We start from the raw sequence: 13,936 nt of genomic DNA on the forward strand, positions 1-13,936 counted from the left end.
AATAAAGGATTGAAAGCATATAGTTTGCAACACAGTAAAGTGACGAATAAATATTCATCTACTTTGGGTTTCTGGTATTTTTACACAAATAAAAAAAGGGAAAATAAAGTCAAGCATTAGTCATTATCATGTTTTAGAAAGAGGGATTCTCAAACTTTACACACCTTGTTTTAGTCCATAAATAAATTCAGAACTATTTTCATCGTCTTCATGTAAATAAATGACAATGTAATCGATGTAATAACTGTGTTATTAATGGTATTTAGCTTGTAACCATTTGTTTTTATTTCATAACAAAAATAAAAAATAATCCACAGACTCCATGTATGATTCAGAGATTCCCTGGAGATTCCTCTCTGATCCCCATCATTTTCGTCTCATATCTACAACCTGAAAAGCTTTTTGTGACAGAAGGTCCTGTAACATCAATACTGTCATGTTTCTTCCTCCAGCTTTCTGTATTCCTGTAAATAGTTTCTCCACACCACAATAGCAAAACGCTGACTTTTAATTGGGCTCGACATGAAAGGCTGTTTACAAATCAAAGATCACGTGATCTGTCTGGTTTAAAACAAATAAAGAGCAGCAGGTAAAGTTGAGCTGAAGTTCCACACCTGGGAAGTGAAACCCCTTTGCTTTAGAAGGTTGGAAAAAAACACTGTTGCTCGGGCACGAGTGTGAAAGTGTGAGAAGTTTCAGTGATATAACTGGAGGCTCGGGTTTTAGAGGAACACGCTGAACTGAGGATCCGCAGAGAGAAGCGCACTCACCTGCACGAGACTGTGATTTCAACTTTGGTGGCGGGGACGGCGGTGTTGAGCGGGTCGAAGTCTCCTATTGTCGCCATGTTCGCGAAGCTGCTGCTGCTCATCGTGGCAGGAAAACACACACTGACACACACATATACACACGCGCGCGCCGGCGCGCGCTTATACCACTGTCCAACCCCTTTCCGTGAAGAGACGAAGAGCTGCGACACTGCCGGGTGCGTGCGCGCGTGTAAGTGCGTGCGCGCGCGTGTGTGTGTGTGTGTGTGTGTGTGTGTGTCGGCTGCGTTCCAAGAGGTGATGTCACACACACACCCTAGCAGAGGCAGCAGCGGTGTGTGTGTGTGTGTGTGTGTGTGTGTGTGTGTGTGTGTGTGTGTGTGTGTGTGTGTGTGTGAATAGAGGAATCACGGTGCCACGCCGGGAAAATTCCTGCTCAGAAAAGTGCCTGGAGAGCTGAGAGAGCCGTGCGCGCGCCAAACAGAGCAAACACCGTGGGAGGGAGGAACAGACTCCTCCTCCTCTTCCTCCTTTTCATCATCATCATCATCATAATTAACAACACTTTTCTAAGGAAAGAATAAGAACAGTGATGATGATGATGATTTGGTAAGGTGGTTTGTTTTGCCTCTCCATGGATGAGGTTTCGAATCCTGTTTCACGCAGCGTTTTGGGGGTTTCCTCCTGGTACCACAGTTTTGTGCTTAGTGGATGAAGGGTGTATCTTGCACCCTGAGCAATGGGTCGGCTCTATGCTCCATTTGCGACCCTGTGCAGGATAAATTGCATACAAGCCATGCATACAAGAATTTCCACACTTACTCATAAATGTTCTCATGCAAATTAGAGTGGCCAATGTTCCTTGGAGGAAACCGGAGAACCCAAAGAAAACTTTTAGGAATAAGAAGAAACCATGTGCAGCTTCAACAAAGACAGTAACCAGAAGACCAAATGGACATACCAGCTATTTATAATCCTGTAAAATACCTGCAGATAATGGTCATATATTCAATCATGTGAGCCATGGCAAACTAATTACAGACTAGCAGAAGAAAAACTGGAAGAAGAAGGACATGAAGCTTTACAAATCCAACAGGCTTTCAGAAGTTTGTGCTTGTATGCACCACGACAGCATCGACTTTACTAACAAAATAATAATATATTCGAACAATGCTAATTATAATAACGAGTATATTTAGAAGTTATATTTACAAGTCCTGACAATACCAAGCTCTGTTGTATAACAGTAGTCATTATCGTTAACACTGATAACAGCAACACAAATCAACAGCAATCATGAACCACAAATAAACAGTGAATTTACTCGCATGACAACAGATGGTCTTGATTGGTCTTCCTGATGAAATGAGAGCCTTCATTTAACCTTCAGGTACCAAAATAGGTGACTTTTGTACTCGATCATGTTTTTTTAACTATTGTATTTTTACTGCATCTAAGGTACATGTCAGGAGCTGTGGAAGACAACTTTAACTGGTATTGTAGAAGAGCAAGTGTAATTTCCCTATTCCCAGCCTCTAGGCTCCAACTGTACAATGTTGTATTTTTGCTAACCTCAGCTAACCATAATCCCCTTTGGTGGCAGTTTGCTTGCCACACGATGGTATCACCATGATGTCCAACCACCATCTTATTTTACCACCTTCTTTTTTTAAAGAATTTCATTCTCACAACAATGATACTTGTTCACTGCCTCTTGCCAGCTTCTTCTTTTGTGCTACTATTGTTTTGGATAAAACATACCTCTCACATTTAAAGAAGACAAGATGTTTCCAGAGCTAGCATGTTGCTTGTTCTTGATTTAGTTCAACCCACAACTATTAGTATCATGACCTTCCTGGTAGCTGAGTTGTCACCTTAATATTGGTAAAACCTTCTTTTCCACCAAAGGTCCTTTGTTACCTTAAGGCCTCATATTTTTAGGTGAGTCATTGTGTATGGAGTGCCAGAATGGGATTGCTTAGTTGGGCACTGCCATGTTTCTTATTGCGGTGCTGCCTGCCAAGGGTGAATATAGAATCAGTCAAGTACTACTTGTCTCCCCGATTTTTAGCGTGATTGGAATACATGGTATGTCCCCTCTTGAAGGACCGTTAAAAGGTTCTACATAGAGAGGTATAACAGATTTCCATGTCAGAGAGATTTCCTCCTTCAGGAAGAACCCTGAGCACAAGTGTAAATGAACCTTTTCGAGGAAGCCAAACGGTCACAGCTGAGCTGTCAGAAATAATGACAAAGTGCATTATTCTCTATGATTTACTTAGACAGTAAGATGATACAGCTAGGAATGTTCCTGATCCAGAATGCAGGTGGTGCTTTGACTGAATACCTGTTGCCAAATGTTCTTTTCAATCAATTCCACCTTCGCTTTCAGTTCACAGTTGATACGTGTGTGTGTGTGTTATGAGCGTAAAACCAGTTTGACTGCACACGTGTTCGCAGTACGTATAGCACATGCTCCTTGTAAGCCACACGCTAGCTAATCTATTGGCGATGAGCAAAGTTTCAGCAATCTCACTCTTAATGAGAGTCGAGCTAACCAATCAAAGCTCTTTGTTCTCCCTGGTGAGACATTCTGACTGATTTAAAAGCTATGCCTGATTAAGCAATCCACACTTCACCATTGAGAGACAAAGAGAGAGAAAGACAGGCACAGGGGGGCTCTTCACTCTTCACTCGGAATCGCTGTTTCCCCGCAGAGCTGAAAAGGTTCTGTATTTCCTAATCATATCCAAACACAAGTGCTATTAAAAACGAGGTCAAGTTATTTAAAGGGGTTAAACTCAACTATTAATTAAATATCCAGCAACAGTCATAATGCAAGAAAGGTTTGGAGGACGTTCGGAAGGCGAGTCCAGGAAGCATCAGCCAACCTGGAAAATATTACTTCCAGATGAAAATACAATCCTTGTGAATGACAATAATGCACCGTCTTTGTGGTCAAACCAGCAAATACTTTTTTAATACAGGTCTAAAACAGGTCTGATCGGAAGCATATGCATAAACCTTACAAGAAACAAGAAAGGAATTTATTCGGGTTTAAGGTGTAAGATGAGGTGTAAGAATTTATACAAACAGATACAATTAGCCCACTTCACCACACTGTTGCCATACTGCAACTCATCTAAACATTAAAATAAAATCTATAAAACATTTATTTCTCTATATGTAGAAAAAAAATCTGAATCTCTTATATCCGAATCTGTCGGTCGTTCAACTTTCCCTCGTCACCCTCATAACAGCTCTATTTTATTTTTTTTACAACAAACTTATCAGAGTTTGTATTGTAAACGTTCCCATCTACGGAATTTGATCTTTCAGGCCCTTATCTTTGACAAGAATGTGTGGAAAACCCACTCAAATATGTAGGAAAGCAGTTAAGAGACAGCCTTACGTGAATTGCATTTATATACTGCCCCCTACTGATGACATACTGCAGTGCAGTTACGATGTTCTTTGGCACCTACGACTTTTACACTGAACAAAATTATAAACGCAACACTTTTGTTTTTGCCCCCATTTATCATGAGCTGAACTCAAAGATCCAGGACTTTTTTATATGTACAGGCCTATTTCTCTCAAATATTGTTCACGAATCTATCTAAATCTGTGTGAGCGCTTCTCCTTTGCAGAGATAATCCACATATCAGGATGCTGATCAGACAGCATGATTATTGCACAGGTGTGCCTTAGGCTGGGTGCAATAAAAGGCCACTCTAAAATGTGCAGTTTTACTGTATTGGGGGGTCCAAAAACCAGTGGTGTGACCACCATGTGCCTCACAAAGTGCAACACATCTCCTTCGCATAGAGTTGATCAGGTTGTTGGTTGTGTTCTGTGGAATGTTGGTCCACTCCTCTTCAATAGATGTGTTAAGTTGCTGGATATTGGCAGAAACTGGAACACGCTGTCGTATACACCGATGAGGACGACGAGCATGCAGATGAGCTTCCCTGAGACTCTTTCTGACAGTTTGAGCAGAAATTCTTTGTTTGTGTCAAACCGATTGTTGCAGCAGTTGTCAGGATGGCTGGTCTCAGACTCTCTGTTCTGGAACTGAGGTGGTGAAAAGAACTTCCCCTAGATGTCTGTACAGCAGAGTCTCTTACCATCTTCAAGCGCTGATTGAAGACCTACCTCTTCCTAAAACACTTAAATAAGCACTTACCAAGTTTGCTTTGCAGAATTCAAGAGTCATATTTATATTAAGTTGTAATCTTGTGTACCAGTGTAGATTTATTCATTGCTAGAGACTCAAAGCACTTTTGTACGTCGCTCTGGATAAGGGCGTCTGCTAAATGCCCCAAATGTAAATGTAAATGTCAGACAATCTTGGAGATGAAGATGCTGGATGTGGAGGTCCTGGGCTGGTGTGGTTACATGTGGTCTGTGGTTGTGAGGCCGGTTGGACGTACTGGCAAATTCTCTGAAACGCCTTTGTAGATGGCTTATGGTGGAGAAATGAACATTCAATTCATGGGCAACAGCTCTGGTGGACATTCCTGCTGTCAGCATGCCAATGGCAACATCTGTGGCATTGTTCATTACTTAGTATTAGTTATTAAGAATAATCATAATAGTAATCATATACATACATTGCAGCTAAAGGACTTTAAGTCCTTTAGAGTTTAAATGAAACCAAAATAAAAGCCAATGTAATAAAATAAAACAGGCAAATTATATGTATTTAATAACTATACAGCTATAGAAAAATGCTATTAAAGCATTTAATAAAGATACAAATATTGTAATTAAAATTCGCTAGTATGAGTAAGGAAAATGTAAAAAAAGCTCTTTATAAGCAGAAGCAGAAAAAATGGCATGTGATGGTTTTTAAAATTAGAGATCAATGCAGCGTGAGAAAATTCTAACAGTACGTTACTTAAAACTTGTTTTTAATGCCGTTACGATTGTGCATAAAACAAGTCTGCCTCACTTCTATATTTTTACATTTTAATAAATGGAAAAAACATTACGTTACAGTATATTATGATGCCTTTCGATGCCTCTAACATGACTTGATCCCATTTTAAGTTGTACTGCAATTAAATAAAAGAAAAGACAGACACCGAATGATTTTTTTCAGACATGATTTGTATTGACCTGGGATTTTAGACAGAACAGCCTTGGTTAAGACAGTGATTAATTTACAGTCAGTGATCCCACATACAGTACGTAAAAACCCTATCTGAGCAAATGTACATTTAAAGATCAGCACTTCATGAATCAAACACACTAACATACATCACAAATACAGTAGATATGACAATGTGTTCAACTAAAACATCTGGGTGCACAAGTATTTGTACCAGTAGTAATACAGTTGAGCGTAAAGTTGCTGTTTTTGTGTTTATGCTGCTCAAAATCCCAATGCTGAGATGAAAGGCAACAACGTTCACGTACCATTAAACAGCACTGACATCGAGGTTTGCAAAAGGTTTCATTTAAGAGCATGTTGGTCCCATTCAGTCAACATGAAAACGTTCACATATTTTCAGCATACAGCACCAAAGCCCAGCTTCGGTTTTTGCACAAGCCAGCGATGTGCATGTGACCTAAATTCATATGAGGATTGGTAGCAGTGCTCAGGCACAGGGCACTTTTAGATGTACACTGTTGAGCTTTGTTCTCTGCCAGTTCAAGATGCACACATGGGATGCTGTATGCTGAGGAAAATACACAGCCAGCATAGACACACACAAACAAACACTCACTCGACCAAGTGAGGACGCTACCAAATTTCCAGGAAACAAAACAGCCAGCAAAGAGTGCCAGGTTTCTTTTGCTGTGCAAATAATACACTCAGTTTAGAGTCACATCATGTGTTTGAGTCAGTAAAGCCCATCATCCAGAGAGCCTTTTATTTGCCAGATTCTCACTGTCCGATCTCTGCAGGAAGATAAAATCAGAAACAAAATTTAGTGTATCTGCTGTTTTAGAGCGAGTACACCGCATTTATAAAATATTATAATATAAATTATGAAAAATATATATACAAATGCATTATTGTTGTCTATTATTTTATATATCCACACCGAGAATACTGTAGCGCTACACTATGTACATACAGGGCATGTTGTGTGATCAGCTTAAAATACAGCATTGAATTTAGTGTCGAAGCTGATTATTTTTCCGATTACTGTATGAATCATAATGTTTTATCTTTTACCACAGCAATGCACCCACAAGTTATATATTATATATAAATATATTACAATTTAATATTCTTTTTCTTTTTTCATCATAGCTATATATCTATCCCCATCAATTAAAATATTTAATCGTGATTGTCATTAATTAAATTACAATTAAACACAACTTATTCACACATTTATATCTGTTATAACTGTACCTTAAATGAATATTTTTCAAGTTTTTTTTTAATACTCTAATCAACATGAGCATGGACAAACTGGATGCTTTATGCAAAGGTATGTTTATTATTATATTATACTGAAACTATACATAACAGAGCATGAAGACAAAATATTCTTTTAAATGCTTTATGGTAATGATGGTGTTTTAAATTACGCTATGTTTCCACACGGACGGTTTTAATCGCCGGATACACACGCACACACGCACACACGCACACACGCACACACGCACACACGCACACACGCACACACGCACACACACACACACACACACACACACACACACACACACACACACACACACACACACACACACACACAGAGACAGACAGACACAGATAGATAGATAGATAGATGATAAATAATTATATAATTATGTATAAGGAATTGCACTTCATACATTTTGAGTATTTATAGTTAATCTAATGTTATGGAACATCCTTGAAACGAGCTACGCCCTCCAAGTTTTTACACTACTGCCCTTTCCAAGCAACCACAGTCATGCAAAGAAAAAAAGATGCTGAAAAGCTACACAAAATCACACCATTATATGCTGGACCTTTACACTGTAGCAATTTATACATGTGACTCTCTGTAATTTCATTACAAATTCAACTATGGACAAATCAGAAACAAATTCTTGTCACTGATATTTATCTATTTAATTGGACCAAAAAAGTCGATTTATGATGTTTTTTCCTGTCCTGGTTTGGCATTTTGCTTCATCCTGTGGAATCTCTAACAAGTCCGAATCAAAGTCATTAGCATTGTTGTTTAGATTTAAAGCAGATTTTAAAAGATAATTTAATATGCTTTAAGGAGAATAAGGTAAAAGCATCCAGATGAAAAAAGGTACAATATGTCATAGACCCATTTTATTAGACAACATAAAGATGAACATGGTAATGAATATTTTCATCAAAGCCAATAATTGCTTTAGATCCAAATAATTTAATCTAATGTTTAGATTATCTAGACAGATCTTAAAGTGGAGCTTTAACCTAACATTTGTATGTTTATGTACACATTTAATGTTCATGGTCAGATTTCAATGGACACATGTATGTTACATACTATTTAGAACAAGTTTGTATATGTGTGAGTGAGTAGAGGACTCACTCTGAGGCTGTGAAAAGATGAGTGCTGTTAGTAGAGATGCTGTTGATCGCACAGTCATGTCCTCTTAGTTCCCCCAGGGGTGTGAGTGTATCTGAGTGCCACAGCTTCAGGAGACCTCCTCTGCACACACTCAGTAAAATCCTGGAATCCGGCACAACTGCCAGTGCACTCACCCAATCAGAGTGTGCCCTGTCAACCTGCTGCTCAGGGCAACGCAACACACACACACACACACACACACACACACACACACACACACACACACACACACACACACACACACACACACACACACACACACACACACACACACACACACACACACACACACACACACACACACACACACACACGTTTGTTCAAAGCAATCCATGCACTTTTAAATTCCCTTTTAGTCAGTTCGTACATCTCATTACAAGTTAATAGGTAACAGATTTTCTCTGCAAGCGAGCACTTCACTTGAAGAGAAAAACTTTGTTTATTCGTGTCACAAATTAGGAAAGAACCATAGGATTGAATACCATGCGAATCTATTAATTGTAGCTCATTTCATTTTTAATGTGTGAAGCTTTCTGGCACTACAGAGGGGGTGGTGCTGTCGGATTGGCTAAAAAAATTAAATAAAATTACGAAAATGCGAGAAAAAAAAATTTAATCAGAATTAGGCAAAACTTTTTAATTATATGCGGCGAAAACGGGCTTCCATATGAATCTTCTTCTCGCCCCTCACTGTATTTTTCATGTTCCTTCATTTTTCACTGGGCAGCATCTTCTGTGTTCCCTGTCCAGACCGCTCCAGAGTTTAGTGGGTGGTGTGTGCAATAATTGGTCCGTGGGAAACGCAGTGCTTCATGATTTATTTATTTTTTATTCTAATTACTCAAGGAATCGTTACAGCCCTAAATTGATATACTTCCGAATAATATGTTGAGACATGTATGTATGTTAGAGATAGATAGATAGATAGATAGATAGATAGATAGATAGATAGATAGATAGATAGATAGATAGATAGATAGATAGATAGATAGATAGATAGATAGATAGATAGATAGATAGATATTAGACAGAATTTCCTATTTCAGATTTGCCAATATATGATTAAGCTTTAGAACAGGTAAGTTAATATAAACATCTCTCATGTCATGTCTAGTCTGGGAGGGCAGTACATGGCCTTAACTGTATCTTCTCTCTTTCCCTTTCATACCTGTTTGAGCTGCTTGCTAGACAGGTCCCATCTCCTAATGCAGTGGTCTCTGGCTGCACTGTACACTGAGTTTCCCAGAATGCTCAGAGCTTCCAGGCCATCCTGATGAGTAGGTTCAAAGTTATGAGTCGATGGGATGCTTCCTTGAACTCCTTCCAAGATGTCAAACATCTGAAAACGCAAAAAGTGCACACAAACACATAGGCAGTCAGTCACACACACACGCACACACACTTTACGTTCACACACTGCTGGGAAGCCGTAATTGGGCATAGCTGATAATAAAGTGGTTCAGAAGTACATACTAGAAAACCACTCTGTAATTTTGTGGAACCTTGAGAGCTTGATTAATATTGTAAAGTTGCATTTTGAGGTATGGTAGGCTTTGAATTTGCTGCAGTGGCACATGTGGTGCTGTGAGTGCACAGAGTTTAAAAGGTAATGATTAAATATAGCCTACACACTAGACGCCCAAGAAGGACTGGCAGACTAAGTATAAAATATGTACTTAAGTATAATATATTCAGAGCTTGTGTGTGTGTGTGTGTGTGTGTGTGTGTGTGTGTGTGTGTGGGGGGGGGGGGGGGGGGGGGGGGGGGGGTTCGGGTGTGTGTGTGTACCTTTAGGCTGTGGTCTTTGGAGCCTGTAATGACCACATCTTGACCGTTTCCCAGCTGATCCACAGCTAGACACATTACTGGCCCCAGATGACCTGTCAATTTCCCAGTAGAAACAAACCTGTAGGAGGACAGAGGAAAAGATGGAAAAAGTTGTGCTGAGTTTTGGAGTAAATAGAGTTTGATATGGACTGATTGGTATGCCAAACCCAGGACACCCTCATATTCTAAAGTTAGCATCTCTACGAAGTGATGAAAGAACACAGCGTGAATGAACGTTCTAGAAACCTCCCAATACTCAGACATCGAATGAACACGAATCCACCTTCTTGATTACTAGCTGTTCATTTAAAGATAGCTAGGGTAGTATCTTGAGTTTCAGCTGTTACTTTAGTCTAGTGCATCTGTAATATTAAAATAAGAACTGTCGACACAAGAGGTGGCATAAGAAGTGTTCAGGAAAAAGTGTTGACTATCGTGAGGATATTCTGAGATATCTGACAATACCACAGCCATTTGTAGCTAGGAGTCTCTCTGGGGGAAGGATGGTAAAATTTCTCTCCCCTGTCCATTACAGTCACAATTGCCAAGCAAGGGCTTTACAACTACCATGTTGTGAAGCTCTGACATTTAATTTTCTTTATAAAGGTGTAATAATTCTGTTACGTCATGTCAAAAAATTAACATACATAAATTCAAAGCAATGTTATACCTGAACCTTCAGGCTTGAAAGTCATAAGAAAAAAAAACCTATCAAATGATGTAATATAGTTTTTATCTTTGCAGTTTTATTTGCTTTCAATCTCACAGAGGCACCTTTTTTTGTATCCACACACCATTAGGAAGAGGCAATTTCAACTGAAATGTAAACAGTCCCCATTTCTGAAAAGAAAACTTTAAAGAGTTTAAGAGCTTGACCCTTGAATGAAAAAAAAAAAGAATCATTAAAGCTTCCATCAAATACAGTTCACATAAATGTTTATTGATGGAATGCAGCAGCTGCCCTTCAGCCTCCATTATAAGCGAGTTTTCCATTTCTCTGTGTACAGGGAAATATCGATATTATTGTAATGGTAATTGCACAAAGAATAGAGACGCAGGGGGGAGTGAATATTAGGTTAAATGTGGTGAAACATTTCTCTGACTCTAAAAACATCTGAATTTTGTTGAAGATGGGTTTAATCTATTGCTAATGTAATGCAATGCAAGGTAGGTAAGTAGGTAGGTCGATCGATCGATAGATAGATTTATAAGAAACGATTTGAAATGAATTTAGTTTAATATAAAATGCAGAAAAGAAATAAACCATTTTTATGATGCTTTAAGTGCCACACCAAAACAAAATGATCACTGGGAAAATAACTACCGAAATTTCCGGACTATAAAGAGCTCCCATATATTAGCCGCACCCACTGAATTTTACAAATATTTTTATTTTGAACATAAATAAGCCGCACCTGTCTATAAGCCGCAGTCTACACTAATGAACTTCACACAGGCTTTAATGAAAGACAAGTTACACACGGTGTAACGGGTGAAATATGTTGCGCTTCCTTTAGGAGCATAGCGGTATTTTGGGAAGAGCATGGCACTGCATTTTCCCGGTATTACTGCATGTGTACAAGACGAGGAATATGTTCTTATTATTTTCTGATGCTCATTTCTAAGTTTCTTTGACTAACCCGTAACGCTGTTGCCAAGAAAAATAAAAAAGCACGAGTTTTGGAAATCTGTCTGTGCTTATATGATTTATGTTGCAACTGGAGTTAGCGAGCTCTCCCTTCACCCAGACTCAACACGCTACAGCGGCTTGTATCTAAACAGTAGCCTACCAAGAAAGTCATTGTTCACTGTCTTCCTCCTTCCTTTCACAAGTATTTCTCTCAGGAGTTTATCTTTTGGCATCGTCGTGCGTTAAAAAAAAAAGTTTTTACTCTCGATGCCGTGCAGCTCAGAACACAGGTGAGGTGCGTTTTTTTGTTTTGGTTTTGAAATTTCATTGGTCTAATGTTATGGGGTTCAGTTTTTTGGCTTGAAGTTTGTGAAACCGGGAAAAACCCAGGAAAATTTCGTAAATAAGCTGCTTCGTTGTTTAAGCCGCGGGGTTCAAAACGTAGGAAACAAAATAGCGGCTTATAGTCCAAAAAATACGGTACTTTAATAAACCACATAGGGACTAAAATGTCACTTGAGAAAAAAATAAAGTCTTGTCAGATAATGGTGCTAAAAGTCAAAGTGAAAACTTTTGCCAAACTGATTTAAATCACCAGGGCTAGCCTGGTACTTATACACTCTCTTATACACCAGTCTCTTATACACTGTTCTTTTTTTTCTGAAGTAGACCATAGAAGCTAATACAGGTTATTAGATCCAGTTGACAAGGCAATATCTGATAAACTATAGGAATGAAGAACTAGTTATCTTTATCCATACCTTCTCAGATCCCACATCCTGACGGAGTTGCCTGCTGCAGCATATAGGAATGTTCCAGTAGGATTTAGGGCAATCTGGTTGATCTGATTCTCACCAGGAGGAATAGTAGCAGCTCGACTGCCCAGATTAGCACAGCTATCACCATGAGACACCTGACCAGAGGACCTGAGACAAAGTACATTTAAGCCATCTTTTTTTTTTAACAACAGAGAAGTATTAAATACAAAATAAATAAAAAAAAAAAGCTAAAAAAGTCTTGCTAAAGTTATATGCTCATTTAACATTGAACCAATCAGTATTCATAGAGCGAAGTGTAACTCACGTGAGTGTACGGATGCACTTGGCTGAATCCCTGATGTCCCACACTTTAATATAGGTGGTTGAGACAGTGAAGACGAGGCTGGAGCAGTATCGAACAGACAGCACACTGCTCGGGTGATCACCAAGAGACATGATCTCCTGTCCAGTCACCAGGTTCCACACCTTACATGTCCGGTCTGCCACCAAACACACGTGATGATCATTTGGGTTCAAGCACTAATATATATATATATATATATATATATATATATATATATATATATATATATATATATATACATATATACATATATACATACACACACTGATCTACACTTGCAAACTGTTACATCATGAAGACAAAACCCAATCTGTACCTTTTGACATTTTATGATCAAAATGTGTAAAATAGTTCTACTTTTTTAAAACAAGTGATTTAAAACAAATGGATGAGCTCAAAATGTGAGAAAATACCAATTATTCATAACAAAAGCACTATTTACAACTGTCAGACTCACTGTAACTGTATAATGAGAACGCATTTTCCTATCTACAAGTAAACAGAAAATTATATATTTTTATTTTATTTTTGAAAACGAAATGACCAACTCCTTTTTTCCTTTTTTAAGGTCGTCATTTCTGCAATATAATCTACATCTTGGCGCCAAATTGGGCAACAAATTAACCAAATGCCATTCCTGTGTGGCTTAAATCAAGGAGTTTTTAATGAACAAAATAAACATTAGTCTGTATAGCTTATGGTTCAGGAAATATAAGATAAAAGCTCAATTCTGTGCTATAGCGCCACCATCAGGCCAGTGCACATTCTCATTTCTTAAATAAAAATTTCTTTCGGCTTTTCCCATTAGGGGTCGCCACAGCATGTTTGATTTGGCACATGTTTTTATGCTGGATGCCCTTCCTAACGCAACCCTCCCCATTTATCCGGGCTTGGGACCGCCACTGAGAGTGACTGGGGTTGGTTCCCTGCCCGGGAATCGAACCCGCGCCGTATCCTAACCACTAGACCACCAGGGAACCCATTTCTTGACTAACTAATTGTCAATTTTAGGAATACACATTCACTCACTTCGAATA

General features: G+C 38.7%; 2 protein-coding genes across 6 annotated transcripts in view; both read right to left on the reverse strand.

Moving 5' to 3' along the window:
* The window catches only part of LOC310719113 (copine-8), a 132,296-nt gene extending 131,225 nt beyond the window's left edge, over nucleotides 1–1,071 (reverse strand). The window contains exon 1 of one of the 2 annotated variants that reach the window (XM_083528482.1): nucleotides 771–1,071. In XM_083528482.1, the coding sequence (XP_083384608.1) occupies nucleotides 771–871 (101 nt within the window). In that variant the 5' untranslated portion in view covers nucleotides 872–1,071. The remainder of the gene's footprint in view (nucleotides 1–770) is intronic. The other variant, XM_083528483.1, reaches the window with a different exon arrangement.
* A 4,765-nt stretch (nucleotides 1,072–5,836) lies between these two features.
* The window catches only part of LOC310719029 (kinesin-like protein KIF21A), a 43,154-nt gene continuing 35,054 nt past the window's right edge, over nucleotides 5,837–13,936 (reverse strand). For all 4 annotated transcript variants that reach the window (XM_083528254.1, XM_083528253.1, XM_083528252.1 and 1 more), the window contains 6 exons: nucleotides 12,861–13,035; nucleotides 12,539–12,703; nucleotides 10,109–10,226; nucleotides 9,489–9,659; nucleotides 8,282–8,481; nucleotides 5,837–6,674 (listed from right to left, as the gene is read on the reverse strand). In XM_083528254.1, coding sequence (XP_083384380.1) covers nucleotides 6,617–6,674; nucleotides 8,282–8,481; nucleotides 9,489–9,659; nucleotides 10,109–10,226; nucleotides 12,539–12,703; nucleotides 12,861–13,035 — 887 coding nt within the window. In that variant the 3' untranslated portion in view covers nucleotides 5,837–6,616. The remainder of the gene's footprint in view (nucleotides 6,675–8,281; nucleotides 8,482–9,488; nucleotides 9,660–10,108; nucleotides 10,227–12,538; nucleotides 12,704–12,860; nucleotides 13,036–13,936) is intronic.

This window comes from Silurus aristotelis (assembly GCF_946808225.1).
Source record: "Silurus aristotelis genome assembly, chromosome: 24".
Classification (NCBI taxonomy): domain Eukaryota; kingdom Metazoa; phylum Chordata; class Actinopteri; order Siluriformes; family Siluridae; genus Silurus; species Silurus aristotelis.